Here is a 23728-nt window from a genome sequence, read left to right on the forward strand (position 1 = left end):
TGGGGACCTCTGGAGATGTTTGTACTCAAATTATGTCCACTGGTGATAAGTTTGTTTTTTGACAGGTGTGAGATGGTACCTCAACATCAATAAATCAACAAACAAGTACAGTGTAGAAAGAGGAACACTTTTGCACTGCTGGTGGAAATGCAGATTGGTGCAGCCACCGTGGAAAATAGTATGGAGATATCTCAAAAATCTAAAATTGGATCTGTCTTTTGACCCAGTGATCCTACTTCTGGGAATATATCCAAAGAAACCCAAAACACCAATTCAAAAAAACCCACAAGCACTCCTATGTTCACTGCAGTGTTATTTACAATCACCAAGATATGGAAACAGCCCAAGTGTCCATCAGTAGATAAGTAGATAAAACAACTATGGGGCATTTACACAATGACCACTACTCAGCCATAAAAAAGAAGAAAATGTTACTCTTTGTAACAGCATGGATGGACCTGGAGAACATTATACTAAGTGAAATAAGCCAGTCAGAGAAAGACAAATACCATATGATTTCACTCATATATGAAATCTAATGAACAGACTGAACTAATAAGGAAAATGGGAACAGACTCATACATGGAGAGCAGGATGGTCACCACCGGAGGGGGCTGTATGTGGAGGGTAAGGGGTGGAGGGATGGAGCAAAAAGGAAAAAGGACTCATGGGCATGGACAAGTGTGATTACTGTGAGGAGGGGAGTATAAGAGGATTAAATGGTAATGGAAAAGTGCAATAGAGGTAAAAAATTATATTTTGCTTGTTTTGGCAGTGGTGGTTGCATTTTTTTCTGACAGAAAATGTATCTGATCATTTTGAGCCAGATATTAAAAGAAAAAAGCAAAACTGACAGGACACAAGAAAATTTTGTTAAACTCCAAGATCAGGGTGATTTCCAATTTCCATAAGAACTAGTCAAATAATATAATTATCACTGGTAATGCTGAAGCCTCCATGGAATGTTCTTATTTAATAAACATTCAATAACTATTTCTTTAAATAATTTTACTGTTTTATCTGTCCAAGATTTAGAAGGAAATTTGAAACAAGTGCTTTTTTAAAGCCTAACAACTTATTAAAATTTAAAATATTCATGAAGATTTACACTCCTATACCCTGGTAACATAGTAAGCATAGATAGGTGTAGATCAACCAGAATGTGTATTTGTGGGAACCCACGTAAACTCAAGAGAGTTGGCATGAAGATCATTTTAAACTGAAAACATCTGAAACTCAACATATGCCTTCCTGGAGCTTTCCTTATTTCTTTTTCTTTTTTACTTTTATTTTTCAGCCACAGTCCACATTCAATATCATTCCACGCCAGTGGCTTAAATTAGGGGCTAATGTAATTAGGTGGGAGGAGGAGAGAAGGCATCTATAGGAAGAACAAATTGTTTTTAGGGAACAAATAGGAGATAAGCTGGTTTATGATAATCTCTGTTTATGCAGGTGGTCTTTCCCAGTTTTTTCTTTCTTTCATCAGGTAATAAAACTCCTCTAGAGGGGATCCATGGCAGCCTCACTCTCAGCATGTGGTGCAAAGGCCATGGGATGAGGAGAGGTGGCAATAAAGGATGTTTTTACCTTTACTTCAAATGTTTTAGACTTACTATTATTTTGGAAAAATAAGAAGCATGCCTTACTCCAGACGCAAAGCACTAAAAAAGTTAAGAGACTCTTCAGAGTGATGACCAGGAAGCTACATTACTGCAGTTGCGGTAAGACAACTACCATGACGATGTGACCAAAAGGCCTAAATATATGGGAGGATAAACTTGGACTGGAAGGATAATTTAACAGAAGTTTGTTTTTCTCCTGGTATTTAGAAGAGAAACTCTAAGGAATCTGTAGTAAAATTTTGCCATCTATATGATTTATAGCTATAATAAAAAATCCAAAATCCTGAGTAAAATAATAGACTTTATACTCTATTTATAAACATGTATAACTTCTTCCTGTAGCTATTCTATAATTTCAGTACATTTCTATTGAGGCATAAAAGGTTCCCATTTAAGTTGGAGTCTTATGATATGTTGATGCTTTTTTGTGTTGTAAATTACTTGTTCCAGATGGAGGGAAAAAAGACAAATAAATTGACTTAAGGCTAGTCTCTCATTTATCATTTATGTTTAGTAGTATTATTTCTTAAACCCACCTCAGTAGAACAAACTTATGTCTACACATTTTAGAAACAAAATTTAAATACATAAACAAAATACAAAATCTAACTCCTATATGGTATTAGTATATGCTAAGTACTGTCAGTATGTATCACAAAATCATGATTTAAATGTACATTAAGTTAAAATTACGGCACTTCAATACATATTCTACAACAAACAAATATGGCACTGTGAAATTAAATAATCTCATCAGTTTAAAATTGCTATTTCACTACAATCTTTTCTCATCTTTCTTCCCTTTCATATACATTTTTGAACATCAAATATCCTAACTGCATGTCATTGTTAAAAGTTTCTCCCCTGTGCACTACATATCCTAAAATACCCAACTAAATCTACTGATCCTTTCATGCCTTCTGGGTCAACCAGAAATTTCCTCATTTATGCTCCTGTGTCTTTTGATAACTCACTGCTTTATTAGATACTGTCATCTTTTGACCTCTTCAATTTCTTATCTGAGTAGTAATTCCCAATTACTTAAGTTACATTAATTTCTGCTCCTGCAACTGTTTCCTGAACAGTCTCTTCAAGTGAAAGTGGGATCTCTCTGGCCTGGTGGGAACAGACAGTGGGCAGCTCTGCAGGCTCCTCTTCCTCCTCGTCTACATAGAAGCGGGCGGGCAGGGGCAGATTCTCAGGCTGATGCCACTCCCTTCCCCTTATTTTATATATAAGCTGGCAAACTTGGGCTCTAGTAATTTTTTTCCTGGAACAGAAATACTGTAAAATTTTGGCAAAATTCACTTTACAGAGTGTGGCTGGAGGATTTAAGCAACAATCAATGATAACTTTGACAAAAAAATTCAATTTATGGTTTCAACAGCTTCTTTCTGGTGGGTAGCACATACTATGTATGGTTATTTTTATGACTGTATTAGTATGTTTTTTCTTAAAGAGAGGTAAGTCCAAGGTTCTTTCTTTAAAAGATATTCTGTACAATGTTTTCCATCATGAAGAAGTATAATTACATGTGCATATATTTGCATTCTCATGTTTCCTCAAGACCTATTATTATAATACGTATAATAATAGGTCTTGATGTATGTGTATGTTTGATTCTGGTGTTTATTTTTCTTGATGTATGTGTATGTCTGATTCTGGTGTTTATTTTTCTTTTTTATTATATGTCTTCTTAAAAGCTACCTCAAACTTTGGTGGAACATAAGAGATTGTACACATACATACATTGTTGAGATATAAAGATATGAACATGGGAAAATGACACACCGATAAAAGAGGGGAAAAAAGGAAAATATCTCAGCGTTTGCACTGAGAGAGCATTCCCACTTCACCCCCTTTTAGAGAATATACGTAAAAACACAAAAATGCAAGTTTATAAAATAATGCAAGGCTAAAAAAAGACAAACCCAAAACAAAAAATGACAATCTCTCTTCTTCATAAAAGACAAAAAGATGTGCATGTATGTTTTTAGCGAGTACATACACAATGCTGATAAGCTAGCTACGCAATGCAGACTAATGAAGAGGGAAGGCCACAGGAAGGCAAGGTAACAGCAGAGAATACATGGGTCAAAACAACTTTGTTACTTCTAGGGAAGCTTCTCCTTAAGTCTCCTTCTTGATTAGCCTAGGAAAATAAAATGTTTGTAACATGAAAAGTTCTTTCCCATGATTTGGGAAGTTATCTCTTTGTGCATCCAAACTTAAAAAGCTTTGGCTTTTTTACTTTCCAATAGCTTCCTATTCCTAGTACAGATTAAAAACCAACCAACCAACCAACCAGAAAAAAACAGGCCATCTGATTCTGTCTAACTGAGTCAAAAAGAAATAAAAATCTTTTCTGCTTAAGGCAGCCTGAGCTCTTAGAAAATGACTGTATAGTAAGTTAGGTCTTTAAAAAAAAATTCAGCAGGTGGTTTCAGTTTCTGGCATTTAAGCGGAATATGATATCCTGAAAACACCTGAGTCGGTAGGGCGTTCTCCCAGGTAGTGAGTGATCAAACCACTGCCCTATTAACAGTTCCCCTTACTGCAGACAAGCTTTAAAGTGCTAAGCTTTTCAAGACAAAATTGTAATAAAAAAGGTAGAAAAGTTGCTTACATATAAATGTGCAAAATATTGAAAAAAATAAGGAACAGAAACAGACGTTCAATCCTAAGTCATTTCGTGCAGTATTTTCTTATTTAGGAAATCAAGAAAAGTGAATAATGATTCTCATCAAAACGCAGCCAAAGACAAAGTAGACCGAAGACCTTTTCAGTATATATTTTTTACATTCAAGTCACCCTGCTTCAATCAGACTGCCAAATTCTACAAAGGAGATGACTTTCATATTGTATTCAGTATCTCTGCATGAAAAGTTGTAATGAGAAGACGATAGTTAAACTTGACAATAAAAGAAGCAGCAAATCAGTCATTTTTAAAATTTACAATCAAACTTCTAAAATGCACCTATTACTACTTAGATAAAGAAACATGAAATGACTTAGATTTTACTTTTGTCCATACAATCACATTTCAATTTTCTACCCTCATAATCATACCTTATTGCCATGGCTGAAAAGGCAAATCTAACAATAATGACAAGGAACAACAGTCAAAATAGTAGAAGGTGCAATAATACTGGTTGCGATAGTTGTGCCTGAAGGCTAATACACTTCCACCAACCTCTCAAAAAAAAAGAAAGCATTATAAGTAAATGTAATACCTCCCAGGTTTCAACAGGAGTTTGGGCAAGAGTATATATACTCTGACAAAAGGCATGAAGCACAGTTAATAGGTGTGAATTACAAATGTAGCTATGGTGAGGACAGATGAATCCCTGGAGCTGTATTTCCCTAATATGAAAGTATTTTGGAAGCTGTTTATACACACACAGACACATGTAATATTATATTTACACATATAATATTTTACATATATTTACTACATTAGTAATTAGGGAAACGGTGGTCAAATGAATGAAGCTGAGTAAATGTCGTGGAGGGAAGAGAAGACAGAAAGAATGCCAAGTGCCCAGACATTTGATTGCCTATCACGTGTCTTCATATTCTAAGATCATTCTCTCTGTATGTAAATCAACACAATTATGCACTGTGCCCCCCTGGCTTTTTCAGTAGTTGAAAATCCGTAACTGCGCATTCCAGCTCAGTTCAGCCAGGACAGACTGGTGTGGGTTAGGAGGAGGACTACACAGAAAAGGATGTTTCTGCAGCTCTACCCAGCACTTTGTGGTTCCAGCTGATTCCGGAACTGCCCCTGCCCCATCTCCAAAAGCACCCGGCCTTTGGCCCCTGCAATTTTAGAAATGGTAGGAGCTTCCTGTCATGATTAATCTTCTGGGTGCTTCATCATGCTGTTTAATTCCCCCAAACCTTCCAACCCACACTCTTAACTATAACTTCTCTGTATCAAACCCCTCATATTCCGCTGCCTGGCATGGGCGCAGTTTTACCGACAGAGCCCTAAGTGATAGAGCTAGTACTCTAGCCTACAAAGAACTCCCACCTATCAAACACGAACCCTCCAGTAGAAAGAGACAATACAGAGGTACTTTAATACTGTGTAGATAGTTAGAAGTGTGAATGACAACACTAATGGGGGAATATGAGAGAATCAGCCTCCTATCACCTAAGGAGAGAGAATCAACACAATCTTTTCAGGAATGAAACTTGGTTACATATATTAAAAGCCTTAACAATGTTCCATACACATTACATAATTTTCTTCTTAAAAATCTACCTTACGGTGCAGATACACTTTTACACACATGGAAGTTTGCCACGATGTTACGACAATGAAAAATAAGAAGCAACCTGACAACTTGTATATAACTTGTTTTCTTTAGAGCATCCCCATGGACCCCAAGTTTTAAGTGGACACGGTTATATGCTTTCACTAGACCTGAAGCACCAAAGAGGGCAAGGATAATTGTTTTAAACATTGACAACTGAGTGCTAGACAACTATTACAAGCTCTCAGGTAGTTCTGAAATAAGTTAATGATACTGTACGAAAGATGAACTTGGAGAAGAATTTTATATTAAATGGTAAAATTTGCCACAGCCAAATAACAAATGCACTATGGTGTACTTAGCATTTTTCTTTAAACTAATTTTCCAAACCACTTTTTAATAGGTCATAGCTCTGCTATTTCTCCCGAGGAATGTTTAAATCTGACAAAGAATGTCAGTGGCTCTCTAAAGCCTGCAAGAGGGCGGTTCAAAGTCCCTGATATGTGCAGATCTCTATAATCTGACCCTTTGTGGCTGTCTAGCTTTTGCACACCTTATCACCTCCCAGACCAATTTTAAATTTTCCCATGTGACATTTCTGTGGTCTCTTCTGCTGCCTAATGACAACACCCTCACCACCCGTCAAGCCCTAGGTTCCAGGCATGTCTTCTCTCTAAAGCTACCTCAGAAGCAGGCTGTGCATTTATAAACATGTTTCCTCACATAACACTTATTCGTCAATTAACCACACATTACTAATTCACAGCATGCCCTCCCTGCATTAAACTGTTCTTTGCACATCTCATTAAATAGCTTTTCATATGTCTCTGCCTAATCAATGGCTTGAGTAAATACTACAGCTATTTAGTAGTAAAGAACCTTCTTTCCTTTAGTAGTAAAGGAATACCTTCTTTATAAACAGAAGAGTGCCTTGTATGCACTGTAAATAACACAAGACTCCTGGTACCAGGTTCAGGTAAACTCAGAGACGAGGCATTGGGGGATCCCATCTGAGTTTTACTCAAAGTAAGCCTTGTTTCAAAATTGCCCAAGTATTCAGATATCAAGCCTATTCTATCTAGCATTTATACATTGTTGGCAACATCCTTTACATTATAAGCTCCAAAGGAGGTGATGGGGCCACGCGTTGCTGAGCCTATCACTGCCTGACAAGCAATGTGTACAGTACTGGGTCCATGATGTGGCTGCTCAGCAAACACTCTCCCTTAATTTGTCCTTTATACAAGGTGAATTTAAGGAAAAAAGGGAAAATAGAAAGAAGCTTCCAGACTATACTAGAAACTACCAGATAGGCTACATAAAGAAAATGAACATTTCAGGTAACTTCTGAGTATCAGAAACATTGAAAGAAAAGACCTTGACTTACTGATTACCCAACTTTCCTAGGTTATACAATAACCTTTGTGGGGGAATCTCATGTGTTTCTTTATGATACAGAATTTTCTGATATTGGGTAGATATTAACAGTGTTGCTGTCCAATGCTTTATCTTTTTTTTTTTACTGTTGAAGTGTACAGATGTATTTAATTACTAAAAAATTAAGCATATTAAAAACTACTTCTTCAAAGCAAAACAGCTCAATATTGTCACCATTAGAGGCTTTGCTTGCTTAGCTTATTTTTACCAAGAGGTAGTAAATTCAAAAAGCAGTCTATAAAGCTACTTTGTGTGTGTGTGTATGTGTAAAACATAATAAAGATTTTTTATGTGATAAAAGCTCATACCTGTTGATCTCCAAGGAAATGACTTTTCAGTTGAGCTAGAGAAAAGGAAGAAAAAAATAGCAACTTTACTTTCTTTGTCATAAAATTGAATTGTGGCCCCATTTTGCATATAAACATTTAATTATCACATTTAATTACATTAAGTATACAAACTCCAAACAAAATTCAAAATTACTCTTCTCACTAAGTTAATTGCTTAACCTTTCCCATTAATTTGAGACAAAATTGTATGTCTACTTGGAAATTAAGGCAAATTATAAAGTGACATAAGATCCTCCTTCAATGAGACAAATAAAATAGCACAACTATGTATGAGAATCATGGTACTTATATGATGTACTATTGCTGCTTTCTGTGGTAGTATGCAAATTACATATACATTAAAACAACATATACATTAAAAAGAAACCCCAAAGTTTAAGAACTTCATTTATCTTACTTATTTTCCAACGAAGCTCTAGATACAACAGACACAAAAATTAATGGGATCAGTTCAAATAGAATGTTAACTGATAAAACTTAAATAATAAAACTTTATATCAAAAATATAAGGATTTCCAAGTCAGGGGAAATTTTTAGTTGAACATTTTTCTTGGTATATAGAGTACCAATTTTAAAATATATCGGTGCCTCTCTGCCCCCCACCCCTCAATCAATACAGAAAAGCAAGATGTGAAGGGGACAGTATGGAAGGAACACAGGAAAAAGAAGCTGGATTATTACGCATTTACTAAATGCTTTATTACAAGTACCCCACATATATTAACTCCATTGTATTATTCAAAAACAACCTATGAGTAGGTACATTATCCTTATTTTATAGATAAAGTAACTGGCCAAAGACTTATTTATAACCTCAAGAGCTGGGATTCAAACCTGGGATCATCTGATTCCAAAGTCAGGGCATCTCAGTACTGTGCTATATGGCAGAACACCCTGTAACCCCATTTTTGTCTTAATACGTACAAATAAACAACGTGCCTAAAAAGAAGCCTAGTAAAATAAAAACCAAAGTAGTTAAGCAGTTATCTCTGTGGGGCACAATTCAAAAAATTGTTTCTTTATAAACATTCGTACTTTTTAAAAATCAAAATAAAACATATTAAAGTATCTGTGGACTATTTATTAAACTTAAGGAAAAGATGTGTGACTTTAAGGAAACACTGTAGAATGAAGGACTTGGAACAGAAGAAGGGAACAATCCTTTTACTGTTATGGTTGTAAGATTTTAAGTTTTTGTTAACCCCTTGATATCTCTCCAAGTCATTAAGCAGTGAATGAAACTCCTATTGGTTAAAAACTCTGGATGGCATAAGGACTCCCTGAGCTTTAATTTTGTGTGTTTTGCCTTTTCTTCAGCAGAGGCACAGAAGCTCACATTCCAGGACCTTGAAATCAGCTGCAAGTAGGGAGCGTGCTCCCAAGAATGGAGTCAATCAGTTAATGCTGATCCTCAGCATTTCAGTGAGGTTCCTTTTTGTCTGATGCAGGCCTGACTGGCTTCAAAGGGGACTGATGAGATGGAAAAAGGTGAAAATTTGGTCAGATGCCAGTAAGGGCACATCTGTCTTGCTCCTGGGAGTGCTTTATCACATTCTTAGGACTCAAAGTGGCTCCCTAAACTGAATTTCAACTTTTGTTGAATCTGTTTTTGTCATTTAGCTCTATTATCTAAATTAGTTTTCTAAACACTGAGGTTGATATTATTTATTCAACTGTGTCCCTGTCAAAATGCTCATACTTCTTGTCAATACTAAACAACACGATAAATCAAAATGCCATCCAGGAATGTTTAATACAGTTAAGTTGCTTGGGAATATCAAGAAAGTCTACTTATTTTCTGAGTTTGAAATTTACATAGACTTTAATGAAATACTTTTAGAAGACTTTAATTCTTAAAATTATATATAATGGGATATAATTCACGTTAATTGCTCAAACTGGGCTGGGCTGTATCTGTTTGGTTCATCTCCTCTTACTAAGTACCCAGCACATTGCCTGACACACAGCAGATGCTTTACACACACTGTTCTTGTAACACAAATTGTGAAAAAGGAATACCGTGTTCTTCATTGTTCTGAAAGATCAGGCATATAAATGATCAGTTATTACTCTGTTCAAGCAAGTCAACTTATTCTCCTCTACCATAGGCAGAAAATGCCAGTAGCCTCATTGTGTAACAATAAGGCAAATAGCATTTTTCTGATGAAAAGACCTCTTTGGTCATCCATACAATAAGGCATTCCTAAGTGAAGGCAATGGAAAGCCTCAGTTCATATTCTTTTCCCCAACTCTACTTTAGGTTAAGAAATACAAATCATTAGGAAAATAAGCTAACAGTACCATTAAAAATAAGCAAAAAAGTTCCATGGTATATTTTGATGACCATACAGAGTGAGGCAAAATAGGTATACAGTCATTTGTACAGAAAATAAAACAATGAATAATAAATAATACAAGAATAAACTGTTTTGCACAAACCTACTTTTGCTAATCTCTGTATATTCAGCTCAATTACCTTCACACTAACCCTACAATTCTGCTGTGACTGGCCATTGCACGTTATTCAGACAGTGTACTTCCTTTTGAATTACCACTCTGGAATTCCGGGATCAGACAATATATACGTGCAATTTTGAAACGTTAAGTTACGTTTCAAAAGGTAACCTGTTTTTTCTTTAAATTGAATTTATTAGGGTGACATTAGCTCACAAAACCATGCAGGTGTCAAGTGTACAACTCAACAAAACACCACCTGCACATTGCACTGCGTGCCCATCATCCCAAGCAAAGTCTCCTTCCATCCCCACTTCCCCTCCTTCGCTCACCTCCACCTCCCCGCCAATCCCTATCCCCCGGGCTATCACCACACTGTTGTCGGTATCTATGTGTTTTATATACATGTTTTGTTTTTGCTTAGTCCCTTGAAATGTTAAGTCACTGGATATAACCTGCTTGTATTAGAAAAATTAAAGGCAGCTCCCTCATGAACTAAGTAAGGTAGGGGGAATGCTGGTGGGGGTGGGTGAAGGGGGATAAAGAAGAGAAAAAAATGGGACAACTGTGATAGCATAATTAATAAAATATATTTAAACATAAAGGTAGCTCCCTGCTATAAATATAAGCTTATTCCCTCCTTCTTCCCTCTCTCCCTCTAATCATCTATTCCTAGAAACACTTTCAACTTGTACTGAATGCCTACAATGTGACTAGAGGCACAGTGCCCACAATGACTTCATCCCATTCCCTTCATTTCTCATCTGAAAATGCCAAGTAGCTCGTATTTAGGAGCTTCCAGTGGAACGTGAAACACATTTTAATATACAAAAACTGAATCATACATAATAACAGTTTCAGTGGGAAAATGTATTCACATTTTTCAATAATTAGCGACAAACTTCTAGAAAAAATCCACTCATAAGTTTGGTCTGAACAACAGTAAAAAGCAAATTCATTAGCAAATTAATAAATCAAGGCAATTCATTTTAATGTGAACAAAGTTAGTTTTGTTTTAAGGAAGACCTTAAAACATCACATTATATGAAAGGCCTTCATCACATTATACGAAAATATGTAATTGTGTGTACTCTAATTAAGTGTGTGCTGTAAAATTGTACACACTTATTAAATTAAACATTTTTTCCATTCAGAGATGTAAGTTGGAGGCAAAATATTTTTGTTGGATATTTATAGCTGTGCAATATCTTTGAAACCCTCCTTGTTTTGGCATCTTCCCGAGTCAGAAAATTAAGCTGCTCAGACTCCTCTGCAGGCAGAGGACAGGCCAGCCTCAGAGCGTCCACAAGCAGCCATGTAAGGGGGTGACAATGGTATGGTGGGGAGCATCTGTGTTGGACCTGGCAGTCACAGTGTTCATGGATACCCTGACTTAGAAAAGGGCTCTCTGGCCTTCTTAGAGATTCCATAAGTTGACACCCAAAAGCTTTTAGTAAGTTTCTTGTCTGCGTACACAGGCCAGAGCATATTCTATTCAACCAAAAGTCCTGACCAATGTTAGCATAAAACCAAGTATTATGACTAAAAACAAACATAGACGGGACCTCTGAAGAAAGCCAAAACCTCGCTCCTCAAATCTATACCGGTACTTCCAAATGTATAGATATAACATATTTCATACTCAACACAAACTTTCTCACCAAACTCCTATTTAATCATTACATTACTGCCTAGTCATTCAAATTGAAGAACATGAATCATTTTATTGTTCCCACCCTCCCCCAACCCCGACCAGTGTGTGAACTCCACGAGGGCAGTGAAGTCTGCCTTGTTCACAGATGTACCTCTGGAACCTAAGACAGTAGCTGGCACATGGCCGCCACAAAACATACATCTTCTGGTTTCATCCTTACCACCACAGACAAGTTCAGGCCTCTGTCCTCTCATCACCTCGAGCTGGATCATTCTTTCAGTCTCTAACCTAACTTGTCTTCCTGCTTTAATTTCTCATCCTTTTCAGGTTCTTTTCCATGCTGCTGCTCACAGTGATTTTTCAAACACTCCAATTCAACACTGTCCTCCTGATGCTAATGCTCAACAGACCCACAGAGGATAACTTCCCAACATCTTAGTCTGGCACAGACTCAGACAGCTTAGTTGGGCTCCGAAGGCCCTCCACAACCTGGTTCCTTCAGTTTGTCCTTTCCCACAGAAACCTGCATTCTAGGCACTTCTAATTACTTGCAGTTCTCTCACGTGCTATCCTGTTTCACGCTTCCCATGCTATTTTGGGAACAGAACAGAAGTAGAGTCTGGAAACTCAAAATTATACAAATTCCATCCAGAATGGCATATGCAGGTACCGTATAACAATATGTATGTTAGATATGCATGAAACTCAACACTCTAATAAAGCTTACCTTCACTTTGCATCACTTAATAATGGGAATATTTTTGAAAAATAGCCTACTTAATTCTGTACCCAATTTTACTCTGATTCTAGTGTGTCTGATGTAAGCCAGCCTGCTTTAGTGGATACCAGTGGGTAAAAAGCAGGGGAGAGGGCAGTGGAGAATTTGATGGTGCCACATGGTAGCTTTACTATGTTATTTCTCTCGTCTTTTCCCAGGTCTACATGGGGCTCTTTTGAGCACTAGTAGATTTATGTTACTGTCGTCACTCTCCAAGGGACACACTAAATTGGAATAGAATCCAAGAGTTATTCTCCTGTTGAAAAGGGAACTGGGTCTTACCCTGAGTCTAGCACATAGTTAACTTATAACGTTCACTTCTTTGTTTTGTTTTAAAGAATCACTGTGTTAAGAAATTTAATACATATGTATATATATCTGTATATATAGAACCCTCATTAATAAATAGGTCAAAAATTTAAGCAGAGCCAGTAACAAATTAAATTTCCCTTAGTATTAGTGGAGAAAAATCACTGAAATGATTTTAGAAATTTGTATTTATAAATAGAGGATTGGTCACATTCCACTGTTAAATATATCCTTTACAGCATTCTTGTTGTTGACCACCAATCATTTCTCAAGCATTAGCTCAGTGAAAGTTGATCACGTCCTCCTTTATATCAAGAGTGTCCCCAATAATCTATTTTGATTTTTGGACTTTTCATATGATTGTAATCACAGTATTTGTTTACCTGTTTTCACTACCAAACTATGACTTTCTGGAAGGTAAAGACTGTGTCTTAATGCTACCTACATCCAGCCAGCACTGAGGAGCATACTAAATAAATAACAGCTGATCTTAACTCTTCAGATAGTTCTTTTTAATGCTAATTCTGTGCAATTTGAGAAGTTATTTGAATTACCCACCGCCCTTGTTTTTGGCTCTTTCCATACCTTGTAGAAAAGATGTTTATTGTTTCTATTATATTATTCATTCAACAAATATTTGTTGATCATCTACTGAGTGTCAGACATTGTTAGAGGCTGGGTTATAACAGTGAAAAGAGGCAAAGTCCTTGCTTTCCAGGTGCTTACAATTGTTTTGTAATTACTTATTATAGTATCTGTGTGACTCCCTAAACTGGATCACATACCCCTCAAAACCAAGAGGGTGTTGAGAGACTTGAAAAGCTGATTTTAAAGCCAGAATCTTTTATGAGGACTCTGATGGATCCAGCAGTGTGTATGCTGAGTAAAGAAGCATCCCCGCAAGAATAAATAAATGTGATACATTTATCTTTTAAAACACATTTATCTTTTAAAACACAAGAGCTAGCTCCCTTTCCACTCACGTATTAAAACAAGGCAAATTGGCATCGATACTACCCAGGTAGGAATTAGAACATGAAGGCTCTGCAGGAAAGATATGTAGCTTAATTAATTCCCACAGCTCAAAAATTGTAAAGGACTGGGAAACCAGCTTGTTTGAGAGACCACCAACATACTTTTCTACATGTGCAGTAAACCTGACATCCCCCCCGACCCCCGCTCCACTTCGTATTATGATAATCTCTTCAAATAGCTGTTTGAACCACCCAATTCAGGAGCTTTATAGGATCTCCTTATTTCACCATTACAGCATATTCTTCCACAATATTTTTAAATGATCCTTAGGTTTTGATTTTTTACTCAACACAGATAATTAATAAATGAACACTAATTGATCATATGACCACTAATCTTATTATAAAAAATTTAAGGTACATTTATACATTGTGGGCCTTACTCTTTCCTCTTGGGCTTCCTATTAGTTGTATTATTTTGAGCTCATACCATAAATTCTGAGTTCCACACAAAGTTCTGTAATTCTACTGCATGTGTTAACTCTTTAATTTAACAACTATCATATGTTTACAGATGAAATCTCAGTAGCTAGAATAAATTCCAAGCTGTTCTTATCTCTTTCTTTATGTATTTATTAATGTCTTATGTTCAATATATTGTTTGCTCATCTAAAAATTTCCCTTCAATTTTTCATTTGTTACTGGAAGGTTTTACTAATTGTACTAATTAAAATTACTCCATTAGCAATTATATAGGTTTTCTGGATTCTAAATCCATTATGAAAACTTCTGACAACTCTTTTGGTTTGTTATAATTACCTTTGGAAATCTATTAATCTAATATTTATAACTACTTTTAAGCCTATTCCAAAGTCTATTTTTCATTTAAAAAAGAAGAGAAAGTAGGTTTGTTTGGGGTTTTACTTTTTGGCAATCGATTCACACTGTAATTACCTTGACACCTGTTATCCTCTAGGCATTACAAAATGCTTTTTAATGAACTACTTCAGGAACCACGGATATGGGCTCCATAGTTTCCAGGTAATTCCATACATCCTATTATGTACCTAGAATTTTTCTCCCCCAAGAATCTAGCAGAGTGACTACTAAAAATTCTCAGGTTTTAGTCTCTACTTGGAGTGTTATTGGATATTACTTAAACAAACTTCATCTGAGTAATCCATTCTGTTGAACACTTAAATTTATCTTCATTAATTATAATTAAATTAGACCTTCAGTTATAATGTGGAGATAACATCGTAACATATTTCAAGTCTTATTTCTTCTGCCTGGTATTGCTCTACCTTCCCTTTTAATTATTACATTTAAAACTTGACTCAATTTCCTTGACAGGAAAAAATTATTTAAAATAAATTTTAAGATATCATAAACCTAATTTTTTATTAATCCTGTACTCTCCTGATTATTTATCCTGTTTAGATATTCAAAAGCAAATGATTTATTCACATTCAATTCTTTGATACTCATGTAAAAGCACTATTAAATTTGGTGTGTTTAAAAACGATATTATCCAGAGTAAGAACTTATTTTATAAACAAGTTTCTTTGAGAAAAATTTTATTCTCATGATGAGTGTAAAAAGAACATATTTCTTAAATTTCTGCTTTGCTTTTTGAAGAAAATTATCTTTCTTAAGGTGTAATAGCATTTTCAGCTCTTGATTCATGAGCAAACATCAGAAAAGAGCCATTTTAGTGGTGAAGGAGGAGTGAATCCACACGTGGGCTAGAGTACAGACCTGATCATCAACAACTGCCCTGGAAAAAATAGACACATATGGATAAAGTCAACGTTTGGCACAGCATATGCTACATTTCTACGTAGTAAGAGGTACAGAATCTAGGAAAGTGGTGCTAGAATGCTTTAAATCTCTCCCAAACACTCTCCTGGATTCCTAGTTTGTCCCGTATCTCCTTACTTTCCTTGTCTCCTTCTCTTCTCTATTTATTCCCAACACATAAATGTGCACATTTCCCATACTACTGAATAGGGGAATGAAAAGAAAAAAGCCTATAAGAATAAATGAGAAAGAATGATGATAACAATAATGGAGGAACAGGGTAAAGTCTCTCAAAGACACATTTTTGAGGTATAACGGGTGATCCATAAACGCTGTTCAGTGGTTGAATAGGCACCCTCCATGGCAACTAGACAAGGGAAGTGGTTGGACAAAATTGCTTTAAATTCCTAGACTTCAGATCTAGCACTCTTTGGAGAAATAAGAAAAGGGAAACAATGGTTTGCAATATGACAGCAGTGGAGAATCAACTTTACCATTTCTCTCTCTCTGAATTTCCTATGAATTGACATTTGTATCTAGATGGTCGAGCAGTTTTGGAGCAAGAATGCATCATAGATGACGTGATGTACTTCCCACTGTATCACATCAGTAGACCAGGACTTCTGTTTTGTGACACTAATGCAAGTAGATTAGTGGGTTCAGTTGTTATTTGCTCAATCCATTCACTGTAAAGTTTCCCATCATCTTTTCAGCTAATGATTTTAGAAGCTGTTGGTGATCATTGATCTAGATAAATTATTTTGTTAGTAGCTGCAAAATGCACCTAAGATTTTAAATTCTAAACAATATACTACTAACATCAATAATATTTTTCTGCCCCGGTCAGATAGCTCAGGTGGTTGGAAAAGGATCTCACACACTAAAGGTTGCAGGTCTGATCCCCGGATGGAGTGCATATGGGAGGCAATCAGTCAATGTCTCTCTCTTTCTCACACATCGATGCTTTTCTCTCTCTCCTGACCCTGCCCCCTTCTCCCTCTCTAAAATCAATACAACATATCCTTGGGTGAGAATTAAGAAATAATAATACAATTTCTACCTTTGTATTTATGTTCATATGGAATAAAATATAGTTGTACTTACTGCTTACAGATAAGTTTTTACTGAAAATGATTTTGCTAATGCAGAAAATAGATATAAATCTGTATTTTGTACATTCTACCACCAGTTCTTGTATCATGGTTGTTAAGATTATCCTAATTTTCTCTGTAGTTCAAACAGCACTATTACTGATAACATAACCGAAGGTGGGTGGTGACAGATCAGCATTTAATTGCCTTATTCTGATGCAGAGACTACATATCACAGGCCTCTAGAATAACTAGCTGTTTCTTGTTGCTTTAAAAAAAAATAAAGCTAGAAGAAATAAACACACATATATTCTCTAAAGACATTCCTTCTTGGATTATAAGTAGTCCATTAATGCTAACCAAATGTTGTATCTAAACTATTTGACCGTGGTTAAAATGTACAATTGTTTAACATAAGATTTTGTTTTTTGGCTTTGAAAATCTGTAGCCTACAGGCTTTTCTTCCAACTTCAGCTTCAGAGTGCTTTTCTACCTATTTAACTGTGGAGTAATACAACAGCAGAGTAGAAAAATCTATGCAAGAAACAGATTAGATTGATTTGTTATTAAGTAGATTGCGAAGCCTTGGGGAGGGTGGCTATAATGACAATTCAGGCACTACAAAGTCTGGCAAACTCATCAGTTGTTTTTTCTTCCCCTTGGCAGACGCGTCATGTTCATTTTTATAGCAAGCTGATTAACTGCTGAAAATGCACTAATGGATGGCTCTCACTTTTAGGTAGAAAATCACACTTCAAATTTCCCTTTCCATACATCATTGGATTAGAACTGTACAGGTAGTTCTCTGAAAGGTTAAGGAGAATGTGAACTTAATATCAACCTTCCTTTATTTCATCATGGAGATTACAGTGATTTAATGAAGGAATAATTTATCACCCCAGCCCCCCCCCAAAAGAACAAACTGGAGAATGTGTTTTTCAAGATGATTTTCCAGATTCTCTAAATTAGTATCGACATGACTTCCTGTAACGTGTTTCTGACCAATTGAGAACACAAATGGTAGCCACTCCAGACTTTCCATGCAGGAGAAACAAAATACTGGTAGTGGACATAGGGCTGTGGCGTAGAAATTTTACAGCTGTCTTTTCTAGTAAGTGTGATTTTATACAGACTGTGCCTATTTGGGGGGTGGAGTGACATTAGGTGACATTTTCTCAAACCATTAACTGACACTCCTGTGGAAAACCAATAGAACAACACTATTTTCAAGGAAAAATATCATCCTCATGATAAATTCAGGTATATAATAATTAAAACTGAAGCAAACTAAAGCTCAAAAAGCTTTAACCAAAATGAAAAAAATTCTATTAAACAGAAGATAATGGATACAAAACATCTAGGATGAGTATCTGTTATGCAATAGGTGCTAAATGAATATTGTTCTCCTCCCTGTAATTCTAAAGAAGTATTTCACTTAAGGATATGAGAAACAAAGACACCAAAGTAAGGATTCCTGAAAGAGAGTCAGGATAGCAAACCTAATCTGATCAATACAGTGCTCTTCACAAAATTAAAATTGATAAAATGGAGACGTAGATTTATGCTGCTACTAAGGTGCTTTGCCATTTTGCTAGTTAGGCATAATGATCCCTTCTGCAACACTGAAAATTTTTAGTCTTTTGTATCCTTGTACCTATCTCTACAATAAAGCAACGGCATTGATATTTATTGCATAAATTCAGAAGAAATCACAAACATTTGCAGGGAAAAAAAGTCACTAAAGAAAATGAGGAAATAATAACGTTAGTATCACCTCTTTGGGCTTTCACTTATACTAAGATGCATACCTGGATAATTTGGCATCTATTATACATCATGTATAGAAGGTGGTTTCTTCTACATACTTGTCACAATACTAAAAATTTGTATTCTAAAAATAGATTAATATGGTGTACTTTGTACTGTAATGTGCTAAGATGTGTTATAAAATTTTAAGAAACACATCTCAGTTATTTCTGTTGGAAAAAAACAACTAATGACAGAACAAAAAAAAGAAGCAAAATTACTCGTTTACAAAATGGGAATCTGAAACGGATCATAAAGACATGAAAAGAGATTCATCCTGACTAGTCATAATCACAAAAAAAAAAAGCAAAGTAAAATGAGAGAACATTAGATTGGTGAAATTTAAAGAACCTGCCTTATATTAAATGTTGGATAAAAAACACACAACATTTTTTGGACTCTGGAATAGGATCCTGGAGCTTTTTCATGTACTACTTGAGAGGATACAATTGTTAAGTTACTTCAGAAAGCAATCGAGCAAGGTCTGGAGAAACTGAAAATGTGCTTGCATTATGAACCAAGATATTTCACTTCTAATGACATGTTTTCTAGAATCTTACTTATGTAAACCAGAATATATGTCTAAAAAATTCATTGTTGCATTACTTGTAATATTAAAAAGAGGAAGTGAAACGTGCTTCAATAGGGGAATAGCCAAACAGTTTAATATTCTGATATATAATAGCAGAATAAATAAATAACCTAGAGGCCATAACAAGAGACAAAGAATATTATATAATACTAGAGGTATCAATCCAACAAAAAGATATACGCTTATAAACATATATGTACTCAACACTAGAGCACCTAAATATATGAAGAAAATCTTGGTGGACAAAAAGGGAGAGGTCAACAGTAATACAGTCATAATAGAGGATTTTAACACCTCACTGATAAACACACATAGATCATCCAGACAAAAAAGTCAACAAGGCAACAGCCACCCTAAATGACACACCTTATCAGATGGATTTAATTGATATTTATAGAACATTTCATTCTAAAGCAGCAGAATATACATTCTTCTCAAGTGTACATGGAACATTTCCTAGGATAGGCCACATGTTAGGACACAAAATAAGTCTTTATACATTCATGAATATTAAAATCATATTGAGCATCTTTTCTCAGTGCAGTGTTATGTAACTAGAAATCAATTAAAATAAAACTAAAAGCAGCCAAACACATGGGGGTTAGATAGCATATTACTGAGCAAGGAATGGGTCACAATGATATCAAGGAAGAAATCAACAGTTACCTTGATACAAGTAAAAATGAACACACAACAACCCAAAATCTATGGGACACAGCAAAAGCAGCCCTAAGAGGAAAATTCATAGCATTACAGGCAGGCATATTTCAAGCAAGAAAAATCTCAAATAAACAATTTAACCCTATACCTAAAAGAACTAGAAAAAGAACAAACAATGTCCACAGTAAGTAGAAGAAATGAAAGAATAAAGATTAGAGCAAAAATAAATGACACAGAGACTAAATAATTCAAAAGATCAATGAAACCAAGAGCTGGTTATTCAAAAAGGTAAATAAGATTGACAAAATTTTATATCTAGATTCCTCAAGGAAAACAGAAAAAAGACTCAAATAAATAAAATAAAAAATGAAAGAGATGTAACAATCGACCCCCATAAAAATACAAAAGGTTGTAAGATATTTAGGAAAACTCCATGCCAACAAATTGGAAAACCTGGGCAAAAATGGATAAATTCCTAGAAACATACAATCTTCCAAAACTGAATCAGTAAGAATAAAAAAATCTCAACAGACTAATTACAACTAACGAAATCAAGGCAGAAATAAATAAATAAATAAAACCCCACAACTCATGTTGTCAAGTCAGGAAAAAAAACAACAACAACAAACCAACCAACCAACCAACCAAAATAACCCCCAAAACCTCTCAGCAGTCCTAGCCAATGAGGCTTACCTGGGTGGATTGTCGTTCTGTGCAAAGGTGGTCATGGGTTCCATTCCTGGTCTAAGCAAATACCTAGGTTGTGCGTTTAGTCCCTGATAAGGATACATACAAGAGGCAACCAACTGATGTTTCTCTCCCACAATGGTGTGTGTGTGTGTGTGTGTGTGCGCGCCTCAAATAGATAAATGTATCCTGGGTGAAGACTGAAAAAAGAAAACTTTCAGCAAGTAAAAGTCCCGGACAAGATGGCTTCACAGGGGAATTTTACTAAACATTCAAAGAACACCTACCCTCAAACTCTTCCACAAAATTCAAGATTGGAGAAGACTCCCAAACTCATGTTACGATGGCAGCATTATACTAAGTCCAAAAGCAGATGAAGATACTACAAAGGAAGAAAATTATAGACCAATATCCCTAATGAACACAGATGCTAAAATCCTCAACAAAACACTAGCAAATAGGATTCACCAACACATTTAAAAAGATCATACATCATGATCAACTGAAATTTATTCTGGGGATACAAGGTTAGTACAATATCTGAAAATCAATAAGCAAGATAATCAAAATAAAGGATAAAAACCATATGATCAAATCAATAGATACAGACTAAGCATTTGATAAAATCTAGCACCCATTTGTAACAAAAACTCTCAGCAAATACAGGAAACACAGGGAATATATCTCAACATAATAAAGGACATGTATGACAATAACACAGCCCACATTATACCCAGTGGGAGAAAATAAACCATTTCCCTTAAGATTAGAAACAAGACAGGGATTTCCATTTTCATCACTCTTGTTCAAGATGGTACTGAAAGTACTAGCCACAGCAATCAAAGAAGAAACAAAAGGCATCCACACTGGAAAGAAGTAAAACATCATTATTAACAGATGAAATAATATAGTATCTAGAGAAACTAAATATTCCACCAAAAGCTACTAGAATTGATCAATTAACTCCGTAAAGTAGCAGGGCACAAAATTAATATTCAGAGATAAATGGCACTTTATACATCAATAATGAACTATAAGACAGAGAAAATAAAATTAAGGTACCCAGGAATAAATGTAACCAAACAGGTAAAAGACCTGTACTCAAAAAATTACAGGATACTGAAGAAAAAAACTAAGAAAGATACCAGAAAGTGTTCATGGATACCATGATTCCATGGATAACAAGATACCATGTTCATGAATAGGAAGAATTAACATTATTAAAATGTCCCTACTACCCAATGAAATCTATAGATGCAATTCCTATCAAGATACCAATGGCGTGTTTTACAGAACTAGAATATTCCAAAAATTTATATGGAACCACAAAAAACCTTGAGTAGCCTCAGAAATCTTGAAAAGAACAATGTTGGAGGTATCACACTAAGTGGCATCAAACAATACTACAAGGCCACAGTAATTAAAACAGTGTGGTACGGTATAAACACAGGCATACAGATCAATGAAACAGAATAGAAAGCCCAGAAAGAAACCCACACCTTTCTGATCAATTAATATTTGACAAAGGAAACAAGAACATACAATGGGCTAAAAGTCTATTCAATAAATGGTGCTGGGAAATTTGGACAGCTATATGCAAAAAAAAATGAAATCAGACCACCTCCTTACACCATACACAAGAATAACTTCAAAATGGATTAAAGACTTAAATGTTACTTAAAACCATAAAAATCCTAGAAGAAAACACAGGCAGCAATATCTCAGACATTTTTATAACAGTATTTTTTGTGATATATCTCCTCAGGAAAGGGAAAGGGAAACAAAAACAAAACAAAACAAATGGGACTGCATCAAAAATAAAAAACTTTTGCACAACAAAGGAAACCATCAGCAAAATGAAAAGACAACCCACTGAATGGGAGACCATATTTGCCAATGATATTATCTGTTAAGGGGTTTAATTCCCAAATTTATAAGGAACTTACAAAACTCAACACCAAACAAACAAACAAACAATCCAATTAAAAACAGGGCAAAGGACCTGAACATACACTTCTCCAAAAAGGACAGATGGCCAACAGACATATAAAAACATGCTTAACGTCACTAATCAGCAGAGAAATGCAAATTAAAACCACCAGGAGGTATTAACACAAGCCTGTCAGAACAGCTATCATCAATGACCTTGCAGACACCGCCACTACTGCCCTGATGCTTCCCTCACCCAGCCAGGGGGAACCCCACCATGTTCTTTGACATTGCTACCAATGGCAAGCCCTTGGGCTGCACTGCCCTTGGGCTGCATCTCCTTTGAGCTGTTTGCAAAGTTCCAAAGACAGCAGAAAACTTGCATGCTCTGAGCAGTGGGGAGAAAGGTTTTGGTTATAAAGGTTCCCTTTTCACAAAATTATCCTAGGATTTACGTGCCAGGGTGGGGACTTCACACACTACAATGGCACAGGTGGCAAGTCCATCTACAAGAGAAATTTACTGATGAGGATTTCATCCTGAAGCACACAGGTCCTGGCATCTTGTCCATAGCAAATGCTGGACTCAACACAAACAGTTCCCAGTTTTTCATCTGCACTGCCAAGACTGAGTGGCTGGATGGCAAGTGTGTGGTCTTCAGCCAGGTAAAAGCTGGCATGGATGTCGGATCCAAGAACGGCAGGACCAGCAAAAACATCACCATATAAATTTGACCTGTGCTTTATCTTGACCACGAGACTATTCAGGAGCGCACCCTTCACCCCCATGTGCTTGGAATGTTCTATAATCTTCGTGCTCTCACTGCAATTCATTGGGTTCCATATTTTCCTTACCCTTCCAAGTAGAGCTGGATTGCAGAGTTAAGTTTATGATTATAAAATAAAAACTAAAACAACTGTAAAAAAAAATCGCTGTAACTAATAAATCAACAAACAACAAATGTTGGCAAGGATGTGGAGAAAAGGGAATGCAAATTGCTACAGAGTCTCCTCAAAAAATTAAAAATGAAACTACCTTAATGACCCAGAGATTCCACTACTGAGAATATATCTAAAGAAACCCAAAACACTAATCCAAAAGAAAATACACACCCTAAGTTCACTGCAGTGTTGTTTATTATAGCCATGTTTTGGAAGCAGCCCAAGTGCTCATCAGTAGATGAATGGATGAAAAAGCAGGAACATTTACACAACGAAATACTACTTATCCATAAAAAAGAAGAAAATCTTACCTTTTGAGACAACATGGATAGGCCTGGAGAGTATTATGCTAAGTGCAACAAGCCAGTCAGAGAAAGACAAG

The 23728-nt window shown here is 35.7% G+C and overlaps 1 protein-coding gene across 11 annotated transcripts in view; it reads right to left on the reverse strand.

Moving 5' to 3' along the window:
- The window catches only part of PKP4 (plakophilin 4), a 245663-nt gene that overhangs the window by 73022 nt on the left and 148913 nt on the right, over nt 1–23728 (reverse strand). For 10 of the 11 annotated variants that reach the window (XM_037044659.1, XM_037044660.1, XM_037044658.1 and 7 more), the window contains one exon: nt 7630–7664. The exons of the other annotated variant lie outside the window; for it this stretch is intronic. In XM_037044659.1, the coding sequence (XP_036900554.1) occupies nt 7630–7664 (35 nt within the window). The remainder of the gene's footprint in view (nt 1–7629; nt 7665–23728) is intronic. 11 annotated transcript variants of the gene reach the window in all.

Source organism: Sturnira hondurensis, unplaced genomic scaffold (genome assembly GCF_014824575.4).
Source record: "Sturnira hondurensis isolate 20B ecotype Veracruz unplaced genomic scaffold, ASM1482457v3 Scaffold0004136, whole genome shotgun sequence".
Classification (NCBI taxonomy): Eukaryota; Metazoa; Chordata; class Mammalia; order Chiroptera; family Phyllostomidae; genus Sturnira; species Sturnira hondurensis.